The 22,681-nt window shown below is 42.6% G+C and overlaps 1 protein-coding gene across 2 annotated transcripts in view; it reads right to left on the bottom strand.

The window, feature by feature from the left end:
* Window positions 1-2,371: 2,371 nt before the first annotated feature.
* The window catches only part of UBE2H (ubiquitin conjugating enzyme E2 H), a 73,223-nt gene continuing 52,913 nt past the window's right edge, over window positions 2,372-22,681 (bottom strand). Inside the window, exons 6-8 of one of the 2 annotated variants that reach the window (XR_012637634.1) lie at window positions 18,303-18,431; window positions 8,910-10,246; window positions 2,373-8,063 (exon numbers count right to left, since the gene is read on the bottom strand). Coding sequence is in view for 1 of the 2 variants with exons in the window: in XM_074942735.1 (XP_074798836.1) it covers window positions 10,122-10,246; window positions 18,303-18,431 (254 nt within the window). In the remaining variant the exon portion in view is untranslated. Of the gene's footprint in view, window positions 10,247-18,302; window positions 18,432-22,681 lie in introns of both variants that reach the window. The other variant, XM_074942735.1, reaches the window with a different exon arrangement.

Below are 22,681 nucleotides of genomic sequence, written 5' to 3'. Positions count from 1 at the left end.
AGCCCAGTTTGAGACAGACCCATTATCTGTTTTCCTCAAGTGGAGGGATGCATCAGCTTCCCTGGCCAGGGGGAGAAAGACATCAGATAAACTCAGCCCCCAGCCTTCCTCTCCTGTGATCTATTGTGAACACACAAAATGGCAACAAACTCCAAGCTCGCCCTTTCGGTACCTTCCCATATGCGGTGGACCCAGTGCTAGTTGGAGGTTTTACGAATTTCTGCCATTCCAGCTGTGTCCCATAGAATGACCCAGCATAGCTGGCAACAGCCCTGCAGACACTGCACAAATGCACTTGGTCTCAGTGAAAGTAGTTAGCCATTGTTGGGCCTTAAACCCTTGACATCTGATGGAAACATGGCCTATGTCTTGTTTGGCCAGTAGGTGGCCCTTGTGCTACACTCACACAGAGACTGGAGGGGACATGTGCTGAGGCTTTTGCTGTCAGAGGTCTGCCTCCAAACAAACCTGCAAGCTCCTGGCCTGGAGGGTGCTATCCCCCTCGCTGATCACGTGCAACACGGGATGTTTCCCCAGATACTAGGCCAGGCCCAAACTATCGATATTGAGGATCTTCAAGTGCACAAGACACTGCAGGTATGCATCCGATGAAGTGAGCTGTAGCTCTCGAAAGCTTATGCTCAAATAAATTTGTTAGTCTCTAAGGTGCCACAAGTCCTCCTTTTCTTTTTGCAGGTTAGGGCAGTCTCCCAACCCTCAGCCCACTTCCCACATTTCAAACAGCTCTTTGCCCACATGGGACTACGGCACCATGAGATGTTACCAGCATGGGGGGTACGTTCTTAATACCCCAGCTTCCAAGGTATTGGAACTGCAGGTCAAAAAAGGCCCCGAACTGGCTGGAGCCAGAGCCACTGTACTAAACAGCAGACTGGTGGGGGAATGATGGTGGAAGGAAGAGCAAGGAGGATTGAGTAGCCATCCATAGCATGATGTGGTCTTGGGCTCCATTACGTTTGAGCTAGGAGCAAGTGAGAGCGTGAACACACTGCAGGCATCTGATCTAGAATAGATTGGACAGGCCCTGTCAGATCTTCAGAGAACTTCCGCTAGAGGAAGTCTGCAAGTGCTGGAGCCGGTGTTTGCAGACACAGAAGGGATGGCCTTACCAATCCTTTCAATTAACAGGGTTATGAACAGATCTTCTAGGAGAGCTAGCTGCTTTGACCTCTTCTGCCCATGGAGACATGTGCAGGATGCTAGGAATTGCTCAAAGTCCTTGATTGAGGTCACTAGGTGAACTCCTTTCATCTCTTTCCTAGCATGGCCAATTTAGCTGCTGGAGAGAGGAGGCGGGTGGGTCAGTCACCAGAGGCCATCAATAGCAACTGTTTAGAGGTTGTTGGTACCAAGGATGTAGGGCTCTCTGAAAGCAGCCACCTGACTGGCGCTGAATGCACCACGTCAAAAGCTATGGGATAGGGCTAGCATCGATGTCTGCGCCACACCCTTGGACTGGGAACTTGAAGCAGTCTATGGACCAGGAAAGTTGGCCACCTGGAGCACGTATGGTAAAGGGAAGCGGTGGCACAGAGGTAGAAGCTACTCACTAAGTCACATACCCTGCATTCAGGATGCCAAGAAGAGTGGCATTGATTGCCATGTTCGAGCGTATCCAGAAGGTAGGCAGGTGTCAAGGGTGTGCTAAGACCCAGGGAGTAGCAAGCGATGCCCAAATGACACAGGCCTCTGGCCTGTCTCCAAATGCAGCTCAAGGGGTGAAGCAGAGTCAAGCATCAATGGAGGCATGTCCAGTTCTGCCATTGCCTCAACTCCACTATACAGGCGCTGGTTAAATGCTTTCAAGACACTAGAGCAGCACTCAGGGAGCTCGGCAAGTCATGCCTAGCAACTGACGCAAAACACTGACTCCCAGCTGGGTCATTTTGCTGTTACCTTCAACTACATGCAAAGAAGCTGAAACACCTTTCAGGGGATTTCACAAGAAACCACCCTGTTCTCCCCGAAGCCTCAAGCAGACCACAGCCACGGGTCCCCTCTGACCAGTCTCAAGCTTGTATTTGGGGCACTTTGGAAAGCTCACTGGCTGGTTCCCTGATCTTCTGCAAAGAGGGAAACTTCTGAAGGACAGAAACACCCACAAAAGGGACCACCACCACAGATCTGAAAACCCCAATGCCAGCCATGGAGACATTGAAACTCTGTGGGCCTCAAACCCAGTGTTCTATTTTTTGAAGGCACAAGGAGAACAGATGAGGCACTTGCAGAAGGCAAACCTTGCTCTAGGAGAGAATGCAGATAGCTCTGTCAAGTGGTAACAGTCAAGAGGAACCAGTGGGCAAGCAAACCACCATTCATACAATTCAGGGATAGCAAGCATCTATTAGTTGAAGTAATCCATCCGCCTGGCCAGCGTAGGAGCGTTGACCACAGTATGTGCATTATCCAGTCTTCAGTAAAAGACGTGAGCCATTGGAGGCCAACAGGTCTCATCGCTAGGAAACGCTTCCTGATATTCAGACCATATTTCCTTTATTCCTAGTTGTAACCCATTGCATCATCCCACATTCCTCTCAATCACTGGTGTTCACTCACCCAGTAATTATAGATGCTTATAATCAATGAACCCAGGGTGCATTTACAGAGGGAGTACCACTGCAACCCCAGGGCATATGGGTGAGGATGGTGGCTTTATAATCCTAGTTTGGAGTCCACAGGATTCTTGTCAGCAGAGGTATTGCAGGCCTGCACTGCCAGGACAGAGTGAAGATTGGAGGTGCATCCCCACTCCAGGCAGATTTCACACTACCCGGGATCTGAAATCTGAGCTCTATGTATATCTTTCATTACAAAAACTAATCACTCCAGCCCCATAAAATTTGTTGGGTTTCTTAACTTTTTTTTTTTTTTTTTTTTTTTTAAGTGTATCTGGCACTTCCTGCAACTGAGATTCCCAGAATGAAGTGCAGTAATTCCAGCTACATCCCCTTCAGATATATGTAGATCTTCTTGCTGCTTCCTGCTTCTGCATCTAAATGTAATGATGGATGGTTTTTGCAATGCAACACACTTCCCCTCCCACATTGGAGAGGCAGAAGAACTGCATGGCAAATTTGATTCTCATTTTGTCTCCCTGACACCATTCCTAACTTCTCCAGGAAATCATTTTATGTCTATAAACTCACTGGCCTAGCCACTTCACCCATATGTGGCACTCTATTTGATCAGTTATAACGAGTTTACAATGAGCTCTACCTTCCTTTGGCATCATCCAAGCAATGGTATACTCAATGCAATTTAATTAGTTTCGATTCATGAATTCCACAAGTCACGTGACGGAAATGTGAATTCAGGACTTGGAAGTGGTTACTAATCTCACCCTGCTCCCTCAAACCCTCACATTGCAGTAGTGTCCAGAGGTCTCAATCAGAAACCAGTTTAGTTCCAGCTTAGAACGAGAGCTCAGTTTTTCTACAGACATTACCAAAAACTCCACTTTTGGGTCATGAACAAGCAAATTTAATGTCAAAAAAATTCGACACCTTTATGATCAACTAGAGACAATTAAATTACAATGAAATGACCAACTCAATGAGAACTATAGGCCCAAGACACTAATTGTTGCAGCAGCTGTGATAGACATCCAAAGTATTATCTGTGATAGCTTGCCTTGCTGTAAAATAAGCATCTTCCCTCTAAAACAAGCCAGACCCGAGAGGTTTGGAAAAGGGAAAACTTAATTCATGAATAAAAGTGCTTGTTCACCATAACAATTACACTGCAGCTAGGACGATAAATAAAATAGCCATCAACGTTTTCTCTCTTTATACTGTATTGTGTCCCGTGATTTCAGAAATACAAACAAAAGCCTTTAAAAAGTATGTCATAATAGCAGTTACTTTTTTCTTCTCATTTTCAAGCTACATCTTGTGTCTTACTGATTTACCAGCTGAAGAAACTGCAATGAATTAACTTTCAAATTATTTTTAGTAAATATTTGTCATCACATTTGTGTTATCAGATCATGCAAGAAATATATGGTGGTAGGGGGGAGAAAAGGACTGAACAGGATAATAGAAGAGTGCACTGCATTGTAGACAAGATACGGATTTTAATTTTCTCTTGGTACATATATCTATAGTGTAATCCTGAGAGGTGCACCACAGTTTAAGAAATGGACTCAGCCATTGGTGGTTTGTGAGACCACATGTGCCTATCACATTAACATTGGTCCTTCCTCCCCCATTACAAACACTTGATGCATCTTGTTTTGACTAAGCTCTTTAGTGGAGGGACTGTCCTAGTATGTCTGTATAACCCCTAGTACAATGGGGCCCTGCTCTTGGTCGGACAACTTGGCCCAACAACAATACAAATATGGAGTGCAACAAGGCAGCTACTAAACCATGCATTTCAACTGTGATGGCTGCTTAGAATAGGGCAGAAATAGCTTTTCCTATTTAAAAAAGTGGGGGGAATTCAGGTAGACCTGTAACTGGAATAAACCCAGCACACACATACCATATCAAAACACTAGAAAAATGAAGACAGCCACAACTATTGGAAAATGTAAATGATTTTCTTCAGAATTCAACCACAGGCATATTCCTCTGGAGAGCTAAAAGCAGTTCCATTGGCTTTTTTAGAATAAGCAAGTCCCCTCGCAGATGTAAATCAAGATTAGCAAATTTAGCTAATGAAACCAGAAGAAGCAGATTCGCAAGGGAAAGGCTATCGAAAAATCTTTGCAAATATTGTGTCTAGAGCATTGTACAGTGCCATATGCACTAGATATATGTCCCTGCCCCAACGAGCTTACAGTCTAGTTCAGACACGACACAAAGGGTAACAGACGAGATAAAGGGGGTCCATTAACAGATTGTGATGAACAGGCATGAGCCCAAGCCAGGTGGAAATGTTTAGTACACATTTGACATAGGGCTCTCCTTCCCTGTATAAAGTCCAGATTACATTGGCACATCCAACATAACTACTGTGAGGCATGTTTAATAGGGCACTGGCTTCATAAAAACCTCGAACTCCAAGGACAAGTATGCATTTTGAAGCTAAAAACTGTGTTTCACCTGCTGACCAAGCAATTGTAATCCCTTACTTGTTACTCAGTACTTGTTACTGAATGGCTGTGCTAGCTTCTGAATTCAGACCATTTCCTTTGATGTTTAATACATTTCAGATTCAGTTTTCAAGAAAAATGTACAGATCTCTTAATTGCTTCTTACATTTAGAGGAACTTATTGAAAGAGCATTGGTTATGTCCTTTAGGAGTACAATAAGAATGACTGACACACAGTGTGTACAATACTTTTATACCCACCCTTCAAATCCACTTTCCCCAAACCCTCCTGCATAGATGATCCCACTGCTGAGGTCTCAGCCTTCCAACTTTGGCACCGTTGTCTCCACATGGTCCTTGGCCAACTTAAATTGCAAACAACTTGGAACCACCCCCTTATTCCCTGCAATTCACATTTTATAAAGTACTTGGCATGATTTATGTAAATATAATGCACTAGGTATTTTCCTAGCAGAGCTCACTTAAAATCCATTCCAATAAGATGAAGAAGCCTGCTCATTTGCTTGCTCACATTACCAAACACATTTAGGGCATAATTTGAATTTACAGCAGTTTTGGTTGAAACACGCTTTACTAAAACCTGCCATAGCACTTTGTGGAAAATGTGGCAAATAGAGCCATTTAGTGTTGGCCAGAGGCAAGTTTCACAAACCATATCTGTGAATGGGCCTACAACCAAAGAAACCAATTTATACTACTCTAATTCGGTTCTTTTACTGCACCAGGTATAGTACAGCTATGTTCAACAAACTGACTTAATAACTTAGTTACACCAAACACTGCACTCTGCATATGCAATGGGATACATTTCCACCAAAGCATCTCCTACAGAAAAAAACCTGGACTGGTTTTGACGGCAAAATAATGGGCAGTCTGGTTAACAGCTGCTGTTGAACCTCAAGGGCTGGAGGTTTATCAGACAGGAGGCACTGGAGATGCTGCCTATGAGAGTGAGACCTTACTGATCAAGTACCAGTCAAGTGTCAAGGTATATACATCTTTTATTTAAAAAAGTTTACAGTTCTTTAATTATACACAACTATTTGAGAGGTTATATTCTTAGAGAAGAGGCATTTGTCATGGTGACAGGCATGCCCACTACATCATCACAATGCAAGAAAAAAGGGAAAAAAGAAAATAAAAGAAAAAAGCTTAGACTCAAATGAAGGGAAAACACCCTTTATCTCTTCAAGTATCACACAACAGGTATCAAATACAGTCAGTAAAATAATGGCCATTTCTCATGCTGCACACACTCCTGCTAAAGTGCCGGCGGAATTCAGATGAGCAGAAAGAAGCAAAAGAAAAACAAACCAACAGCCCTGCACTCTCCTCAATGCTCCCTGCATGGTGTGATATAGATCTGACATTAAAGGTCCGGGGGGTCCTTGCATACCTGAGAGCTGCCACTTACAGAGTGCCCTGTGACTAGTCTTGCTAGGACGAAACAAAGCCAGGGCAACCCAGCTGCAGCACAGGTGACAGCATTCTTCATCCCTTACGGGGGGAAAGGGACTCCCTCTCCCTGGTTTGTGTGCACTGAAGGCAGATAATGTGTGTGTGTGTGGGGGGGGGGCGGCGATCAAACGCGGATATGGGAGATTACAGAAGTGACTATGTAGTTAGTATTCCCATAAACCTAGTTGGCCAATTTGAACTTCAGAGGTAACAAACAGCATTTAACTTCCATTTTTTCCTCTCAGACCGAGGGTTTACACATTACCAGTTAATTTACAAAGCATTATTCCACTCAGTTCACATCAAGATGCCACTCCCTTAGGATCAGCTATCACCAGGACTCCCCTCCTTAATTATTTTTTAAGTCTAAAATTGTCATGATGGAAAGTCAAATGAACGAAGAAAATACACTTGGAAACCTCAAGGAGAGTCGAAAACACGTCTGATGAAATTCAAGATTAACCTAATTGGCAATGTATGTAGCTTCTTGAGACGCTTCTGCAGATCTGGGGCAGCTTTGATATTTCTCAATTTGTGTAAGTCACACAAAGCTCAAGAATAAGGTAACAAGCTATCAGACGTGAAGCCGAAGAGCCTACTTCCATAACAACCATAATAGGTTACTAACAAGCTTTCATATTCAGGAATTCATTGAGAGCACAAATCTACATACAGTGGATCAAACGTAGTCATGTTGGAGTAGGCTTGTTAATTTCCACCTGGCTGATGCTTTGAGATTCAGTCATCTGAACAGGGAAGAGAATGGCAGTGCTTCTTTCAGAAAAAGAACATTAGCATTTCAAAAGAAACTGGAACTGAAAAAACCCAACACTGGGCATCCTGCTTCAAAACTATTCCACTTTTCTCTTCCAGACTAGGGGTGTGTAGTTTATTTACAGACTGTTCTTGTTTGAGATGGGGAGGGAGGTGAAAGATGGGAGAAGGGGTAGAATGAGGCAATAAGCAGCTGTTCCAGTCTAGAAAGAAGGGAAATCCCTACAAGAGTTTTACACTAGGCCATATTCCTTTGAACTGCAGGTATTTTGACAATTTACTGTAGGCTTCCTTTCCTGCTCCTGCTGCTATAGGGGAGAATGATCAAACATGAAATATACCAAGAAGATGATCTTTTCAACATGCTGCAGGCAAGGGTATAGATTTCATGTGTAAAGCGCCATTAATATCCAAGGAAACATCTTGCTGGAGAAGTTCCAGATTTAGACCCACAAATACCTTGCTTCGGCTGCCTGTATGCACAAAGTAACGTGCAGACGAATCAGAGCAACATGGACAACTAATAGAAGCCAAGCTGCATCTTCACACCTAGAAATCACCGTGGAAAAATGTGTGCTTACTTTTCCAGGAGTCTACCTTAGACTTGCAGCTCTAATTGGAATTCTTTTGGAAGCTTACGACAGGAAACCTTTTTATTAGAAAACTGGCTTCTTCAAATGAGAGAGATGCATGAAAGTGTTCCCTGTGTTAAACCTGGTCATTGAATAGACTGGGGGAAGAGTAATACAGTTACCTGGAAAAAAAATTAGAGGTAATTAGAACACTATTTTTTATACAATATTGAAAAAATACAAATTTTTATTGTTTTGTTGTTTTTAAACTGATATCACCACCCAGCACTTAGACTACCCCTAATTAGCACCTACAGTTAAAGGTTATAGCACAACCAAACTCCTAGTTCAGCAGGTAAGCAAGTTAAACAGTGCCAACACAGTTCTGCCCCCCCTCCCCAAAGTAATGAGAAAACAGCGTGCTAGATAAGAGTTAAAGTACACCATTACATGTTAAATAGTTAATACTACCCTTCCAACAAGCCACAAATGCTAGATAGAGAACTTCAGCACAGTAACTAACCACAGTCCTACATTACTGCTTTTAGAGAAAAACCTTTTGCTTCATGCCCGTAATTAACATAAAATAAGTAAACCCTTTGTATGTTATTTTTATTAAGGAAAATAATCATGCTAAAGCAAAATTGTACTTTATAGTTTAAAAAAGGAAACTGATTGTGCTTTATGGATTAAAAAAGGACTGTATCTTTCAACCCCATCAACTCAAACCCAGGTGGCATTCCTAAAAGAAAAACATTTGTGGGACAATGAAAAAAAGTGTTTACTCAATCCAGTCTGTCATTCAAAATTCTCTGTTCAAGAGTGGGTTGAATTCCACATACTGTCCTGCAAGTTCCACCAAAAAAATAAAGTATCTGTCTATCCAAACCCTTCAGAAAACCCTAAGAATACAGCAAGTAACATTCAGATTTAAAATCCATCTTAGTTCGGATTTCAAATGCACAATTATCCAAATTCAAGTATCACTGGCAACCCAGGTAGGCGTTTACTGTATTAGGTTCTCTTACCATTAAATACAAAATAAAAAACTTAGTATGTTGAAATACACCAGAAGAAATCAAATTTTTCATTCAGAAGAACTCTTGAAAATATTATTCGCTTGTTTTCCCAATTTATGGTTTTTATTTTTATTAATCTCAAAGATTCCTAGAGCATTTTTCTTTGTTAAACTTTAGTTTGGTCTGTTGTACACACACGCAGATGGCTACCAAGCTGCTGCAGAAGGGAAAACAGAAAAACAAAAATGGGAGAAAGAACGTGCCAACGGATTCATGGACTATGGCCAATGGGCCAATCTTCATGGGTCTGAAGCTCTCAGCAAGGCTAGTCCATCTGGTCAGAAAACCCTCTTTTAGGAGATGGAGAGAGAGTTTGCAAGGTGTTTGATCATACTTCAAGCAAGAAAGAAAGCTTGAAGCTATTACAGGGTAGCAGTTTCAAAACTATGACAAAGAGTTTGCCTTTGTACGTGCTCCAGGTAAATTAAAGCACTGTTCATATAGCATTGTGTTTTTTCCCCCGAAAAAAGGGAACAGCTCATAATCCAGACCAAGAAAATGAGTAAAGTCCAGATGAAGGCTTTCCAAAGTCCCAAAAGCAAATAGATGAGTGGTTGTAGGTCCCTATAGTTCAGAGGGTGGGCAGAAGTCCAATATAAAAGTGTACTTAAAATCCAAGTCATTTTTTAAGCTTCGATGCTCTGAATAACTCCGTGCACTTTTTAAATGCAACTCCACATAAACTAGGATAGCGAGTTTGACCTGAAGGAGAACTTTATTTCACTGTCTGATCTAAAAATGTTCTCACATTATCCCCTAGACTTTTTACTTTGAGAAAGCGCTGTTCCATCTTATCATCCAAGGTGGTAGCTGTGGAACCACTGATAAAAAAGGAAATCTTTAAGTCCCTACCTATCAGAGCAGCTGTTTGAGCTGACAGTTCAGTAGCACACAAGTTGACTTGGCCAAATGGAATTATGAATGCATGCATTCGGGCTGCATATTGCTACCAAAATGGAATGTGGGAATATGCTATATACCTTGGGTTTGAGAAATGACCAAGAAATCAAGATCTAAAGGGTGATATATATATCAATGCTATTATTCATAAAAACCTTGTTTAGTAATAAAAAAAATTGCTTTGTTTAAATATGAATATTATAGTCTGCTTCTCATGGTTAGGAAATAATAGTCTCTCTGAAAAGCAGGTTGCTTCTTCTACTACAATTCCATATCCTGGGCCTCATCTTCCGAGAAGTCAGACATGGAGCTCTCTGATGAGCTGTCCCCGGTACCTTCTTCCTGTTCTTTTAGTGCTTCTTCTGTTGCATATTTCTGAATGTATTCTGTATGTGAGGAGAGAAAAGGGTATAATCAGCATATGTTTGATGCCCATAGCCATTTATAAAAATGGGTTTGTACTGAACATGGCTGAATAGGAAATTAACAGCCTGTGGGATAGTGCCATATATGGACAATAAAACAATGATTACATAAATTAACATAGGGATTGCCATATTGGTTTAGACCAAAGGTCAATCTCATCTGACAACAGCCAGTATTAGAGGCATCAAAGGGAGGATAATGCAGGAAGTCCTGAGGCATACATGTTGATAACACACACTGTTAGGACACTGAACACTAGACTTGGAGTTAGAAACAGCCAGTGCCCTTTCTACTTCTGCACATACACCAGTTTAAAAGCCTCATGTTCAGAACCCAATTGCTATAAAAATGGAAATTCATCCCATATTAAGGTGATCAAAGGAGAAAATCCAACCTAGAGGTCAGCCAAAAAACCCCAACAACCCACATTGTCATGAAACCCAAGATAAGAGCAGGCCCACAATGCTGTTAGGGGCACAACGGGTTAGGCTGTGAAAATTCACAGTCATAGCAGAAGTGATCCCAGGCCTCCTGGAAAGGAAATAAAATCTGGGACATTCTACAAGGGCTATCCTTGGTCATCAGGCAGGAAGGCTGAGAGCTACTGTACTGGTCTGTCCTGCTGACCTATAATACAAGTGGGTATTCTCCCACAAAAGCATATGCCCCAATATGTCTGTTAGTCTATAAGGTGCCACAGGACTCTTTGAGACCTATAATACAGTATCTTGAATACTTCGTTTTCATTTTATGTATCAGCAATTGCTGTTAGTACCACAGCGTGGCAATGCCATTGTGAATGGGAGGCAATACAGTGCGCACAATACCAAGGGGAAAGGAGAATTGGAGACCCTGTCAAGATACAACCCACATTATGGAAAAGTCTGAGAACACTGCTTTATGGAATTAGAGACCTAGGATACTGGCATAACTTCCAGAGAAGGAAAGAGATGAGAGAAGATGAAGGTTGGAGAAAAGGCTAGAATAAAGGAATAAAGATTTACTGCTTTTAACACAAATATTTGTGTTCCCAAAAATAAAACCACAACAAACACCTCTCTATCCCGCAAGAGACAAGCCTTGCACTATACTTTAGTATCAGACAAGGGCAGTGATAGGAGCAAAGAAAAAATTCCAGAGGGCTCTCCCCAGGAATTCCCAGCCATCAATTCCCAGACATTTAATTCTAGGAGCTCTAAACACAAGCACCCCAGCCAATGTCAGCTACTACAGTGGTTCCTAGAAAGAGATGAGGTTTCAAAGCCAAGACCCAAACCATGCAGGGCTCTAGTTATCTAGATCAACAGCTAGCATTACAACCAAAAGCAATTATGGAGCCAGCACAGGTCACAAAACTGGTTTAATAGGATTCTTGAAGGCAAATGCATTTTGTGCAAACTGTGGCCTGTGCAATTTTCTAGTGTAGCCCCATGCAGAATGTACAGTAGTAATCCAGTTTAGGAGCTGGATTATTGAGACTATGTCCAGATATGAGGGTCACAATCACCTTATTACAGGTGCCTACGGAGGAGGCTCTTGGCTGACACTACCTGACATTCCAAGAGCAGCCATGTCCCGAATTTGCAAACCTCTTGAAAAAAGGGTGTACATGCAGAGACGAAAGTAAAATCAGATAATTCCTCCAACCCAGTATCTTTGGGTAGATCTTCACTGCAAAAAAAAAAAAAATACAAATCCTGTGGCACTGAGCCTCAGAGCTTGGGTCAATTGACGTGGGGCTCAGGCAGCAGGGCTAAAAAGAGCAGCATAGATGCTCCTTCTTGGGCTGGAGCCTGGGCCCTGAAGCCAGGCAAGGGGGTAGGGTCCTGGAACCCAGCCTTCCACCTGAACATGACTGCCTACACGGCTATTTTTAGCCCTGCAACCTGACCCCACAAGCCTGAGTCAATTGACACATGCTCAGACCTGGTGTTGTGGGTTTTTCTTTGCAGTATTAACATACTGTATGTCTTGTCTGGATTGAACTTCAGACAGCTTGCTCTCTGATTCTGTTCTCAACTAGGCACTGGGAAAACATGGCACACCATCTAGGTGAACAGCTATGTAAACTGAGCTCAGTCTGGTCCATCCCTCTAGTCTGGGAGTAAGGTACATGAGCAAGGTGAGGAACTTTTCTTATGCTGTACCAGCTCTGTGGTTAGATTTCAGTTGCTAATCTGGCAGTTTTCACAGGATGGACATGAGCAGAAGGCAAGATGGCTTGCTTCTAAGCCCCAAAGCAGATTTTTTTTGAGCAGCATCCATTCCTTTATGCTTAACAATGTCTAGCTCCCACAATAGGAGATGTTAATGAATTCCAATTTGTATCAGGAAATTCCAATCTAAAGGACTTGAAAGTGTTGCTCTTTTCCTTAACTCAGTTTCATGGGGCAGAAAGGAGGGAGGATCAGTCTTGCACAATGTATTTTCCCTTCCACCAGCCCAAATCATGGCTAATTGGCAATCCTTTGTTTCATGTCATGCCAAGAGAGATGTGCTTATGAAACTGTGGGATGTCACTTGTAATGCGAGATGCCAAACACACATGACCATAGAAACTTGCATTTAAAAAGCTAGTTTTGTTTCTTAAGTAACATTGATAAGCTACTTGCATCTTTCAGTTCAGTAGAAGAGAATGTTAAGCTGGACGTTAAATCTTTGGCAACATCTTTCTTCCCACTGCCTCCAAATTTCTGCAGATGCTTATTTCTAGCATGATGTACAGCTACCCACAGTACATCAGACTCTTCAAACAGTTAATTGTCTATAAAGGCACCAGCTGGCTAAGTTGCAAGAAGCCAAGATTTCTGGAATTGAGGCTATGGAATTAGGCCACTAGACGCTTTAATACCTGCTACAAGAATAGACTCTGAAGTGCTGTTGAACTACAGGGACACTCTGCATTTAAAGTACTTGAGCCAAATGGCTAAAAGGGGCTTTCAAACTCCTATGGAGGCACATGCTGATGTCTAATGACAAGCAGCTTCTCTCTAATGGTTTAATTTGCATTGTTCACCTGTGAGAGGTTGCTGAAGTTTGTGTCATGAGGACTTGCACGAACTGCTCAATAACCATCGTTCCGTAAACACTAGGAAGCGTAGAACATGTGCAGTGACACTGCATGCAGCGTGAAGACATTCGGACTGTCAGGCTCCCTACCCTTTTGGAAACTGTATCATGAATATAATAATGTGATCAAGGGAAATGTCCTGGTCCTGTGCAACAGGATCTTGTATACTAACAAGAACGATCTGCTCAGAGGCAGCATTTAACTTCTTGGGTGCCAGTTTTGGTGAGCATCTTGCTTATCAATTGAACATCCAATAAAAAAAATTGTGTTATTGGCCCAGATAAACCTTTCAGCACACCCCAGCAAAAGGATCCCACCCTTCCTCTTCTGAAATTTTTGGAGATCACAAGACTGTCTGAGGTGTTGTGTGTGAACACCTCTTCCCATTCGTAACCACACAGCATCCCTGAGTTCACCACCACTACTGCTTATGTGGGGGAATAATATTAGGAAAGCAATTAGATACAGCAACTAGCTGTCACCCTGACATTTAGCAGGTAAAAACAAGAACAGGAGCCATGTGACCACCTGCCACTTCACGGACCCTCAGGAAGTGCTCCACCGGCCCAAGGCCCACAGCTTATAAAGCAGAGAGGCAACTTTAGTTCAAATAGATATTTACCATTGCCTAGCCATCAGCAGGATGTCCATTCATTTTAACCTCTGGAAATTCGACTTCCAGGGAACTTACATGTCTAAACAATTAACCCTCTTTTTGGGTTAAACTCATGTTACACTGGAGGATCTAGTCATTTTTCAATCCATTAAGGAAAGATGACACTGAAGTGTACATTCTGCTGGCCCTGTAGATACCATGGGAAGTACATTTTCAAGTGTCTAGCGTAAAGGTTTGAAATCAAGATTTCATACCAAGACTGACCCAACATTGCTTCAAATATTTTAGCCCCAAAGGAATGCCAAACAGCTATATCTATACCCCATTCACAGCTCTGTTAGTATTTAACCATTTACTACAAATATGCACCAATATCAAGTGCCAGCCCCAATTCTCTTTTTAAAGGCACAAATGGGAGTTAAACATTCAACTTCTTTTGAAGGCAGTGGGATTTGAGTGCCTAACTGGCTCTTTGTACCTTTGGAAAAAAACATCTTCCCCCCCCCGCCCCCAATTTCCTCTATTCTAGGATGGAAAGACTAAAATGGTTCTCTTACCTCTACGGCCATTAACAAGTTTATATATCTGAAGAGTGAAAAGCTGTACTTGTGTTAAACAAAACATTTTCCAGCTGTATACACAATAGTTGCACCAATGGACAACTACAGGTTTCATTATGAATCTTTATTTAAGGGTTTTGCACTTCATAAGGATTATGGCAGGCTGAGAACTTGCACCAGGTGTCAGTCCTAGGAACAATCCCCAAAACACACATCAAGCAGATATTTTATGCCTTCATAACTAAAAAAAGAGGAAGTAAAGGGAAGAGGCGACAAATTATGTATTCACAGTACTTAATTTTCCAGAGCAAAGAAGTTGCTAGAATCTATTGCATCAATTCCAGTGTGTCCAAGACTTTTTTTAAATACTACCATTACAAAGAGGGATTTCACAGAATGGCAGTGTTTAGTTCTAGCTTATTGTTGTCATGCAAAACTGGTAAGACGACAGTATTCAAAGTGGAGGCATGACTCTTATGCGTACGGTATGTAAGATAAATTGATTACAAAGTTCTGAAGGCATAGCAAATCACAGAATGTAGGACTGGAAGGGACCTCGATAGGTCATCTAGTCCAGTCCACTGCACTGAGGCAGGACCAAGTATTATCTACACCACCCGACAGGTGTTTGTCTAACCTGTTCTTAAAAACCTCCATTGATGGAGATTCCACAGCCTTCCTAGGTAAATTTGTCCCCAGTGCTCAACTACCCTTATGATGAGGAAGTTTTTCCAAATGTCCAACCTAAATCTCCCTTGTTGCAACTTAAATCTATTTTTTCTTGTCCTGTCCTCAGTGATTAAATTTAAACAATTTATCACCCTCCTTTTTATAACCTTTTACATACTTGAAGACTGTTATGTCCCCCTTCAGTCATCTTCTTTTCTCCAGACGAAACAAACTCTTTTCCCCCCCAATCTTTCCTTGTAGGTCATGTTTTCTAGACCTTTAATCATTTTTGTTGCTCTTCTCTAGACTTTCTCCAATTTGTGCACATCTTTCTCGAAGTGAGGTGCCCAGAGCTGGACACAATAGTCCCACTGAGGCCTTATCTGTGCTGAGTACAGTAGAGCAATTACTTCTCATGTTTTGCTTACAACTCTCCCAGAATGACGTTTCCTTTTTCGTGATAGTATTCTCTTGTTGACACATATTTAGTTTGTTATCCACTATCACCCCGAGATCCTTTTCTGCAGTATTCCTTCCTAGGCAGTCATTTCCCATTTTGTATTTGTGCAATTGACTATTTCTTCCTAAGTGGAGTACTTTGCATTTGTCCTTATTGAATTCATCCTATTTCAGACGATATCTCCAGTTTGTCAAGACCATTTTGAATTCTAATCCTGTCCTCTAAAGAGCTTGCAACCCCTCCCACCTTGGTATTGTCCGCAAACTGTATAAGTATGTCATTATCCAAATCATTTATGAAGACATTGAATAGAACCGGACCCAGGACAGATCCCTGCAGGACCCCACTCAATATGCCCTTCCAGATTGATTGTGAGCCACTGATAACTACTCTTCGAGTATGGTTTTCCAACCAGTTGTGGTTTTCCAACCAGGTGAAGGCAAATTACAGGCCACGGGCCAGATGCGGCCCGTCAGAGGTTTCAGTCTGGCCTGCGGGATTGCCAGCCCCGTAGCGCAGTGGGGCTAAGACAAGCTCCTTGCCTGCCCTGGCTCCGCACTGCTCCTGGAAGCGGCTGGCACCACATCCCTGTGGCCCCTGGTGGAGGGGAGCACAGAGGGCTCCGTGCGTGCCCTTACCTACAGGCACCGCCCCCCGCAGTTCCCATTGGTTGGGAACAGGAAACCGCGGCCAATGGGAGCTTTGGGGGTGGTACCCACAGGTGAGGGCAGTGCGCAGTGGAACCGCCTGCACTACCCCCACCCCCAGGAGCCACTGCCGGACATGCTGGCCACTTCTGGGAGTGGCGCAGGGCCAGGGCAGGCAGAGAGCCTGCCTTAGCCCCGCTGAGCACCACTGTCACCCCAGAGCCACTTGAGATAAGGGGCACCAGGCTGGAGCTCACACCTTGAACCCCTCCTGCACCCCAGACCCCAACCCCCTGCCCTGAGCCCCCTAACCCCCTGTCTTGAGTCCCCTGCCTCACCCCTCCTGCATCCCAATCCCCTGAGCCCCTTCCTGCATACTACACCCCCCTCCCACACTCCCTCCTGCATCCCAACCCCCTGCCCCAGCCCTGCATACAATTTCCCCACCCAGACATGGCCCTCAGGCCAAAAAGTTTGCCCACCCCGATCTAGGCTATATTTCTCTAGTTTCCTCCTGAGAAGGTCATGTGGGACAGTATCAAAAGCCTTACTAAAATTGAGATACATCACATCTATTGTTTCTACCCTGTCCACAAGGCTTGTTACCATCTCAAAGAAAGAGCTTAGGTTTGACAGGATTTGTTCTTGACATTTATCACCTTATTTTTTTCTAGATGCTTACAGATTGATTGTTTGATTTACTCCATTATCTTTCAGGTATTCAAGTCAAGTTGACTGGTCTATAATTCCCTGGGTTGTCCGTATTTCACTTTTTATAGATAGGTACTCTATTTGCCCTTTTCTGGTCCTCTGCGATCGCTCCTGTCCTCCACGAGTTCTCAGAGATCATCACTAATGGCTCAGATCTCTTCAGACAGTTCCTTAAGTATTTTAGAATGTATTTCATTGGGCCCTGCCAATTTGAGGACATCTTGTTTAAGTAATTCTTAACTTGTTCTTTTCTTATTTTAACCTCAGAACCTACCCCAGTTACACTGATATTCACCATGTTAGTCATCCAATCATTGCTAACTTTTTTGGTGAAAACTGAAACAAAAAAGTCATTTATTTCAGCCATTGCTGCATTTTCTCTCCTTTCCTCCTCGTTGAGTAATAGACCTTCCCTGTCTGTGTGCTTCATGGTTTATGCGAATCTCTAACTATTAGAGACCCAGATGAGACCTATATGGGGTCAGATTATCCAACACCTTTCTACTGAAGAGTTCCTATACCATCTCTGGAGGTATCTGGCACTGATCCAGCATGGCAATTCCTACATTATTTTAAGGGAAGCCTGACAGTCACATTTATGCACATGCACCCGCGCAAACACAACAAAATGGGGTGAGCTAATGGCATGACCAGTGCACAACATTTTTTGTTGTTTACTTTTAAACAAACTGGGAAAAAACTGCCAGAAAAATTTCTGTGCTACTTTAGCTACAAAAATATTCTTAACTCCTCCAAACTTCTGAAGTTTGCTTTTAAAGTTGGGGACCTTCGGAAACAGCCTTTAACTTAGTTCCCTTCTGTCTAACTTCTAATAGTTTGCCAAGACATTCCCCACATCCAAGCTAAACAGAACTGTTCCCACACTGTATTCATAGAATATCAGAGTTGGAAGGGACCTCAGGAGATCATCTTGTCCAACCCCCTGCTCAAAGCAGGACCAATCCCTAATTTTTGCCCCAGATCCCTAAATGTCCCCCTCAGGGATTGAACTCACAACCCTGGGTTTAGCAGGCCAATGCTCAAACCACTGAGCTATCCCTCCCCCCCTACAGACCAGCTTTAAATTTAAAAGGATAGTGGTTCATCCACTCTTCCCAGAAGACTATCCCCAGTCTAAAATTAAATCGATTTATTTTAGAGCCATAGTGGTCAGACGACGAAAAGGTATTTAAGATGTATAGTGAACAGAACAAGTTTCTTCTGAACAGCAATAGATCAAAGTGATACCATTAAATTTTTCAACATTCCATTGACTCCCTTACCTTTAATTTTCTGTTTGTATTCTTCCGGTCGGTGGAGATACATGGCTGCAGCGTCACCATTTAGAGGATCTATGGGGTTAGGATAGGCCAGCAACTGGGGCAGGAACGACTCAAATATATTGGTAAGATCTGCAATACAAATTAACACAAAAATCACATTGCACATCTACATCTCAAACCCACAGATAACCAAGTTAAACATCAGTGAAACTGTGTATTGCTATAGTCAGACATTAAGATGGTGTAAAGCTTATGGAAGCTTAAATTCATATAGGTTTTCCTGTCCTAGACTGCAAATATAGTTGAGAATTTGTGTGATAATGGAGCTTCCGACACTTTGTGCCCAAAGTATTTTACACTTCTATAGCATCTTTCATCTGAAGATCTCAAAGCACTTTACAAACACAAATAAACTTCTTCAGCATCCCTATGGAGATTCGTGAAACACTATTACTTAAAGAAAGGGAGGCAGAGGGTAAATGATATACCCAAGCTCATACAGCAAAGATAGCAGGAATTAGACCCAGACCACTCTTTTATTCTTTAAACTTTGGACACTTTTCCCTCCCAACTGCCTCTCACTAAATTCCGCATGCTTCCTCTCTCATTACTGTCTTTAAATAAATCGGTTCCTAGACTTAAAATTGACATCTCAGCATAATACAGTTTCCACAGAGCTTCGACAGTTATGATAATAAAAAGAGCAGCCAACAAGTTCATTCTCCCATTTCAAAACAATTAACAGGACGCGAAGAGATCCACATTAATGCCTTACTGCCAGTTGGCATTTACCACTAATAATCCATGGCAGGGAAACATGTTTCTGGTGCTGATGAGTCATTGTGAACACATGAAACCATCCTCCACACCCCACCTCCAAAAGAGACATATGCACCCTACTTCAAAGATGAGGGTGTGAAGCAACAGACTGCCATTCCTTCTTGGATGTTTCAGGCAGGCTCCAGAAGGGCTGTATACACCCACACAGATGGAAGAGTAAGCCCCCAGTGTGTGGTTAGGAGGGTGATTTTGCAATGTTTAACTTCAGCTGTCAAAGACTAGCAGGTGCATGTAGATTTTTTATTTTTATTTTTTTTAAATAAAAGCAGGTTCACCCTTTCCAATACTCAGTCTTTTTATTTTATGAGCATCCCCTTTTCATCTGGATAGTATGTAGGCTCCCCTCATCCTTCATCCCCTTTCTGGTGGCAAAGAAAACCTAATGGAGTAGCTATAGCACAAAGAAGAACAAAAATGTCTCTTACTGCTGCAAATCAAAAGAGGGCTTTTTGGGGCGGGGGGGGGAAGAGGGCAGGAAGAGACCCCACCCACAGTCTCTCAGCCAAGATTAAAAACTTATCCTGCACCTGGATCTTACCCCTATTGGTTTACATTGTAGGTCTACACTGCAATTAAGAACTTGCGGCTGGCTTGTGCCAGCTGACTCAGGCTCGTGGGGCTCAGGCTAAGGGGTTGTTTAGTTGTTGTGGAGACTTTCAAGCTCAGGCTGGAGCCCAGGCTCTAGGACCCAGTGAGATGGCAGGGTCCCAGAGCTTGGGCAGCTGGAGCCTGAGCATCTATACCGCAATTCAACAGCCCGTTCGCCTGAGCCCCATGAGCCTGAGTCATCTGGCACAGACCAGCTGTGCGTGTCTAACTGCAGCGTAGACATAACCTAGGAGAGCTAGCACCCTGTGAACTGCTAGCTCTCTGCAGACCACCTGCAAGTGCTCCTACAGAACGCACAGTGGGAACCTCTGGCCTAGACACGGCACTGGGGAAGAGACTACTCAATTATTGTCAAATCTTCCTTCCTGCGTTAACACATCCTGCATATGTAGAAACTCCAGGGTATTGACTAGCTGAGTCACTTCAGTGTGAACGTGGCATAGCAGGGACGGAAATTAGGGTTTGCCTACACACAGGAGTTGCACAGTTTTAAGCCAGTGCAACATCACACCTTTAGATAAACCAGTGCAACTTTGTGCAAAGACCAGCCCTTAGTTATTTGCAGCTAAGTTATACAAGAGACCATCTCTAAAATGCCAGTTTTTTTTTTTTAAACTTAATTTTCTATTAAACAGAAAAGCCACTGCTATTTTCAAGGGCAGGTAGATAGAGAAAGGAAGGCTACAAGAAACACTCTTAAGGACACAAATGTCTCTGGGCCAAGTTTCCCAAGGCTGGTGCATTGAGATGCCAGTTGTCACCGTCAGCTACTTGTGGGCTGAAGTGCAACAGCTTCTTGAAGTGTAGTCCTACTCTCAAAAGGGATCACAAAAATAGCATGGCACAAGCAAAGGCAAAAATGTTTTCCGATGGTATTGTAACTAATTCCTTCTGTCTACTGTAGCACTTAAGCCATTATTAGCAACAGGTTTGTTTCTTAGGCCTCGTCTACACTACCGGGGCAAGTCGACCTAAGTTACACTACTCCAGTTATGTGATAACGTAGCTGGAGTCGACATAGCTTAGGTGGACTTACTGCGGTGCCTACACCGCGCTGCGTTGACGGGAGATGCTCGCCCATCGACTTACCTTACCCTTCTCATTCTGGTGGAGTACTGGAGTTGACCAGAGAGCGCTCTGCAGTCGATTTAGCGGGTCTTCACTAGATCCGCTAAATTGACTCCCGCTGCATTGATCACAGCAGCATGGATCCCCGGTAAGTGTAGACATGGCTTCATGACTTATTTTATAACCCAGCTGCCAGTTTTAATTCCTTCCACTGGGAAAACTAGAAATATTTAATGCTTCCCAGTTTAAGATTAAATGGAAAGGGGAGTTTAGTTAGCGACAGAGCAAGAAAGCCTAAATGAAAGACAGCTCAAAATAGCCTCTTTCTTCTTTAAATGCCTGCCTTCTCCAGTTCTCTCTTCCAAGTCCCAACTAAACCAATGCTTCACTGTTAACACTGCTTGGATGTTCACAGTATGCCTAAAATGAAGGCACTGTTGTGCTAAGAAGGGTTTGGTGCTTTACTACTTAAATAAAAGGAATCTACTAAATTATGGTCTTAAATCTAGTGGATTTATTGGTAGCAACCATAAGAACTTTCCATCTAATTTCTGTTGGGTCAGCTAGTCCAGACCTTCTCTACCAATACAGGATTGGTTTGTTTTAAAGGTCAAATGCATAACAGAATAGTATATAGGAAGATTTTTTTTCCAGATTGCTTTCACCCTCCAAAATTAGATCCTCCTGTATTTCTGCTGCAGAGAGAAATTTCTTGTGTTCCTTGAATACAAGGCTGTGTGTCTAAATGTCAAGGTGACTGATGACTTATAACTGGAGGGGGAAAAAAGGTAGGTCTAATGCAGACTATGACACCAGCAACACAATCAAAGAACAAAAAGGAATTACCTCGTCACTGTTCCAAAGCATCCTCCAGAAAAAATAAGGAAGTTTGGAGTAAGATGAATGGTGTTAAAAAAGTGCATTGTTTGACAAGTGGTTGGTTGGTGTAGAATGACACCTATGTAGCACCCATGTGAAGGAACATACCAACAGTACATCCTGATTTTGTCTATAACGTATACTAGTTATAGATTTTTGAAAGCTCCGAGATCACCTTTACACATCATAGAAGAGCAGTAAGTACTGCAGTTTTCCCTCCCTTTACAGTCCACAAAAGTGCCAAAAATACAGAAGCATTCTTAGGAAACCAATTACAGAAAGTGTTCATATGACATTTTGTTCATAAATACTGTAGAAACCCTGCTGCAATAGTCCACAGTAGCATCTCTTAAAACAGGAAGCTATTTTTGCACAGCTTACAAACCAGTATCCAGATTGCTAGTGTACAACGTCAGAATAGCACAAGCAGTGAAGCAATTCTGATTAGTCAGACGCATCATCTGCAGCTGGCTTTAAGACTGTTGAACAAAAGTGCACATTGCTCATTTAGTACTCTAGCTACTTATCCCACTGTTGGGTTTTCTCAGGGTGAAGTCCACTGCTGAGAATGAACATTCCTGGTACGATCAGTGTAGAAGTAAAAGAAAGCTCTCCTCACCTTATAAACTACCACTCGTCTTTCCTGCATTCCTCAGCAAAAAAATACATATAATAGAAAACCTGACCCCTAGCTGCAGTTGCAGCATAATAGCATGAGTTTTTAATTGTGCAGTCCCAACACAAGTACTTTGGCATTTTTACTACAGGTATGTAGCAGGTCCAGTACTTGGATCCACTGTTTCCATTGCATAATTTGTAAGAAAATTAAAGCAGTTTGGTCTTTAAAGTAGTAATTTGTCACTTTGGCAATAGGTTCAGAACATTGACAGAGTCACGAAACCAGGGAAACTAGAAATAGGTGAGAGCTTTTCAAGGTGAAAAGTCAAAGGTAAAGCATTTATATTGTGTGCGTACTGCTTAAC

The sequence above is a fragment of the Natator depressus genome, chromosome 1 (genome assembly GCF_965152275.1).
Source record: "Natator depressus isolate rNatDep1 chromosome 1, rNatDep2.hap1, whole genome shotgun sequence".
Classification (NCBI taxonomy): Eukaryota; Metazoa; Chordata; order Testudines; family Cheloniidae; genus Natator; species Natator depressus.
The sequence above is the reverse complement of the archived record's forward strand: the minus strand, read 5'-3'. Positions and strand labels throughout refer to the sequence as shown.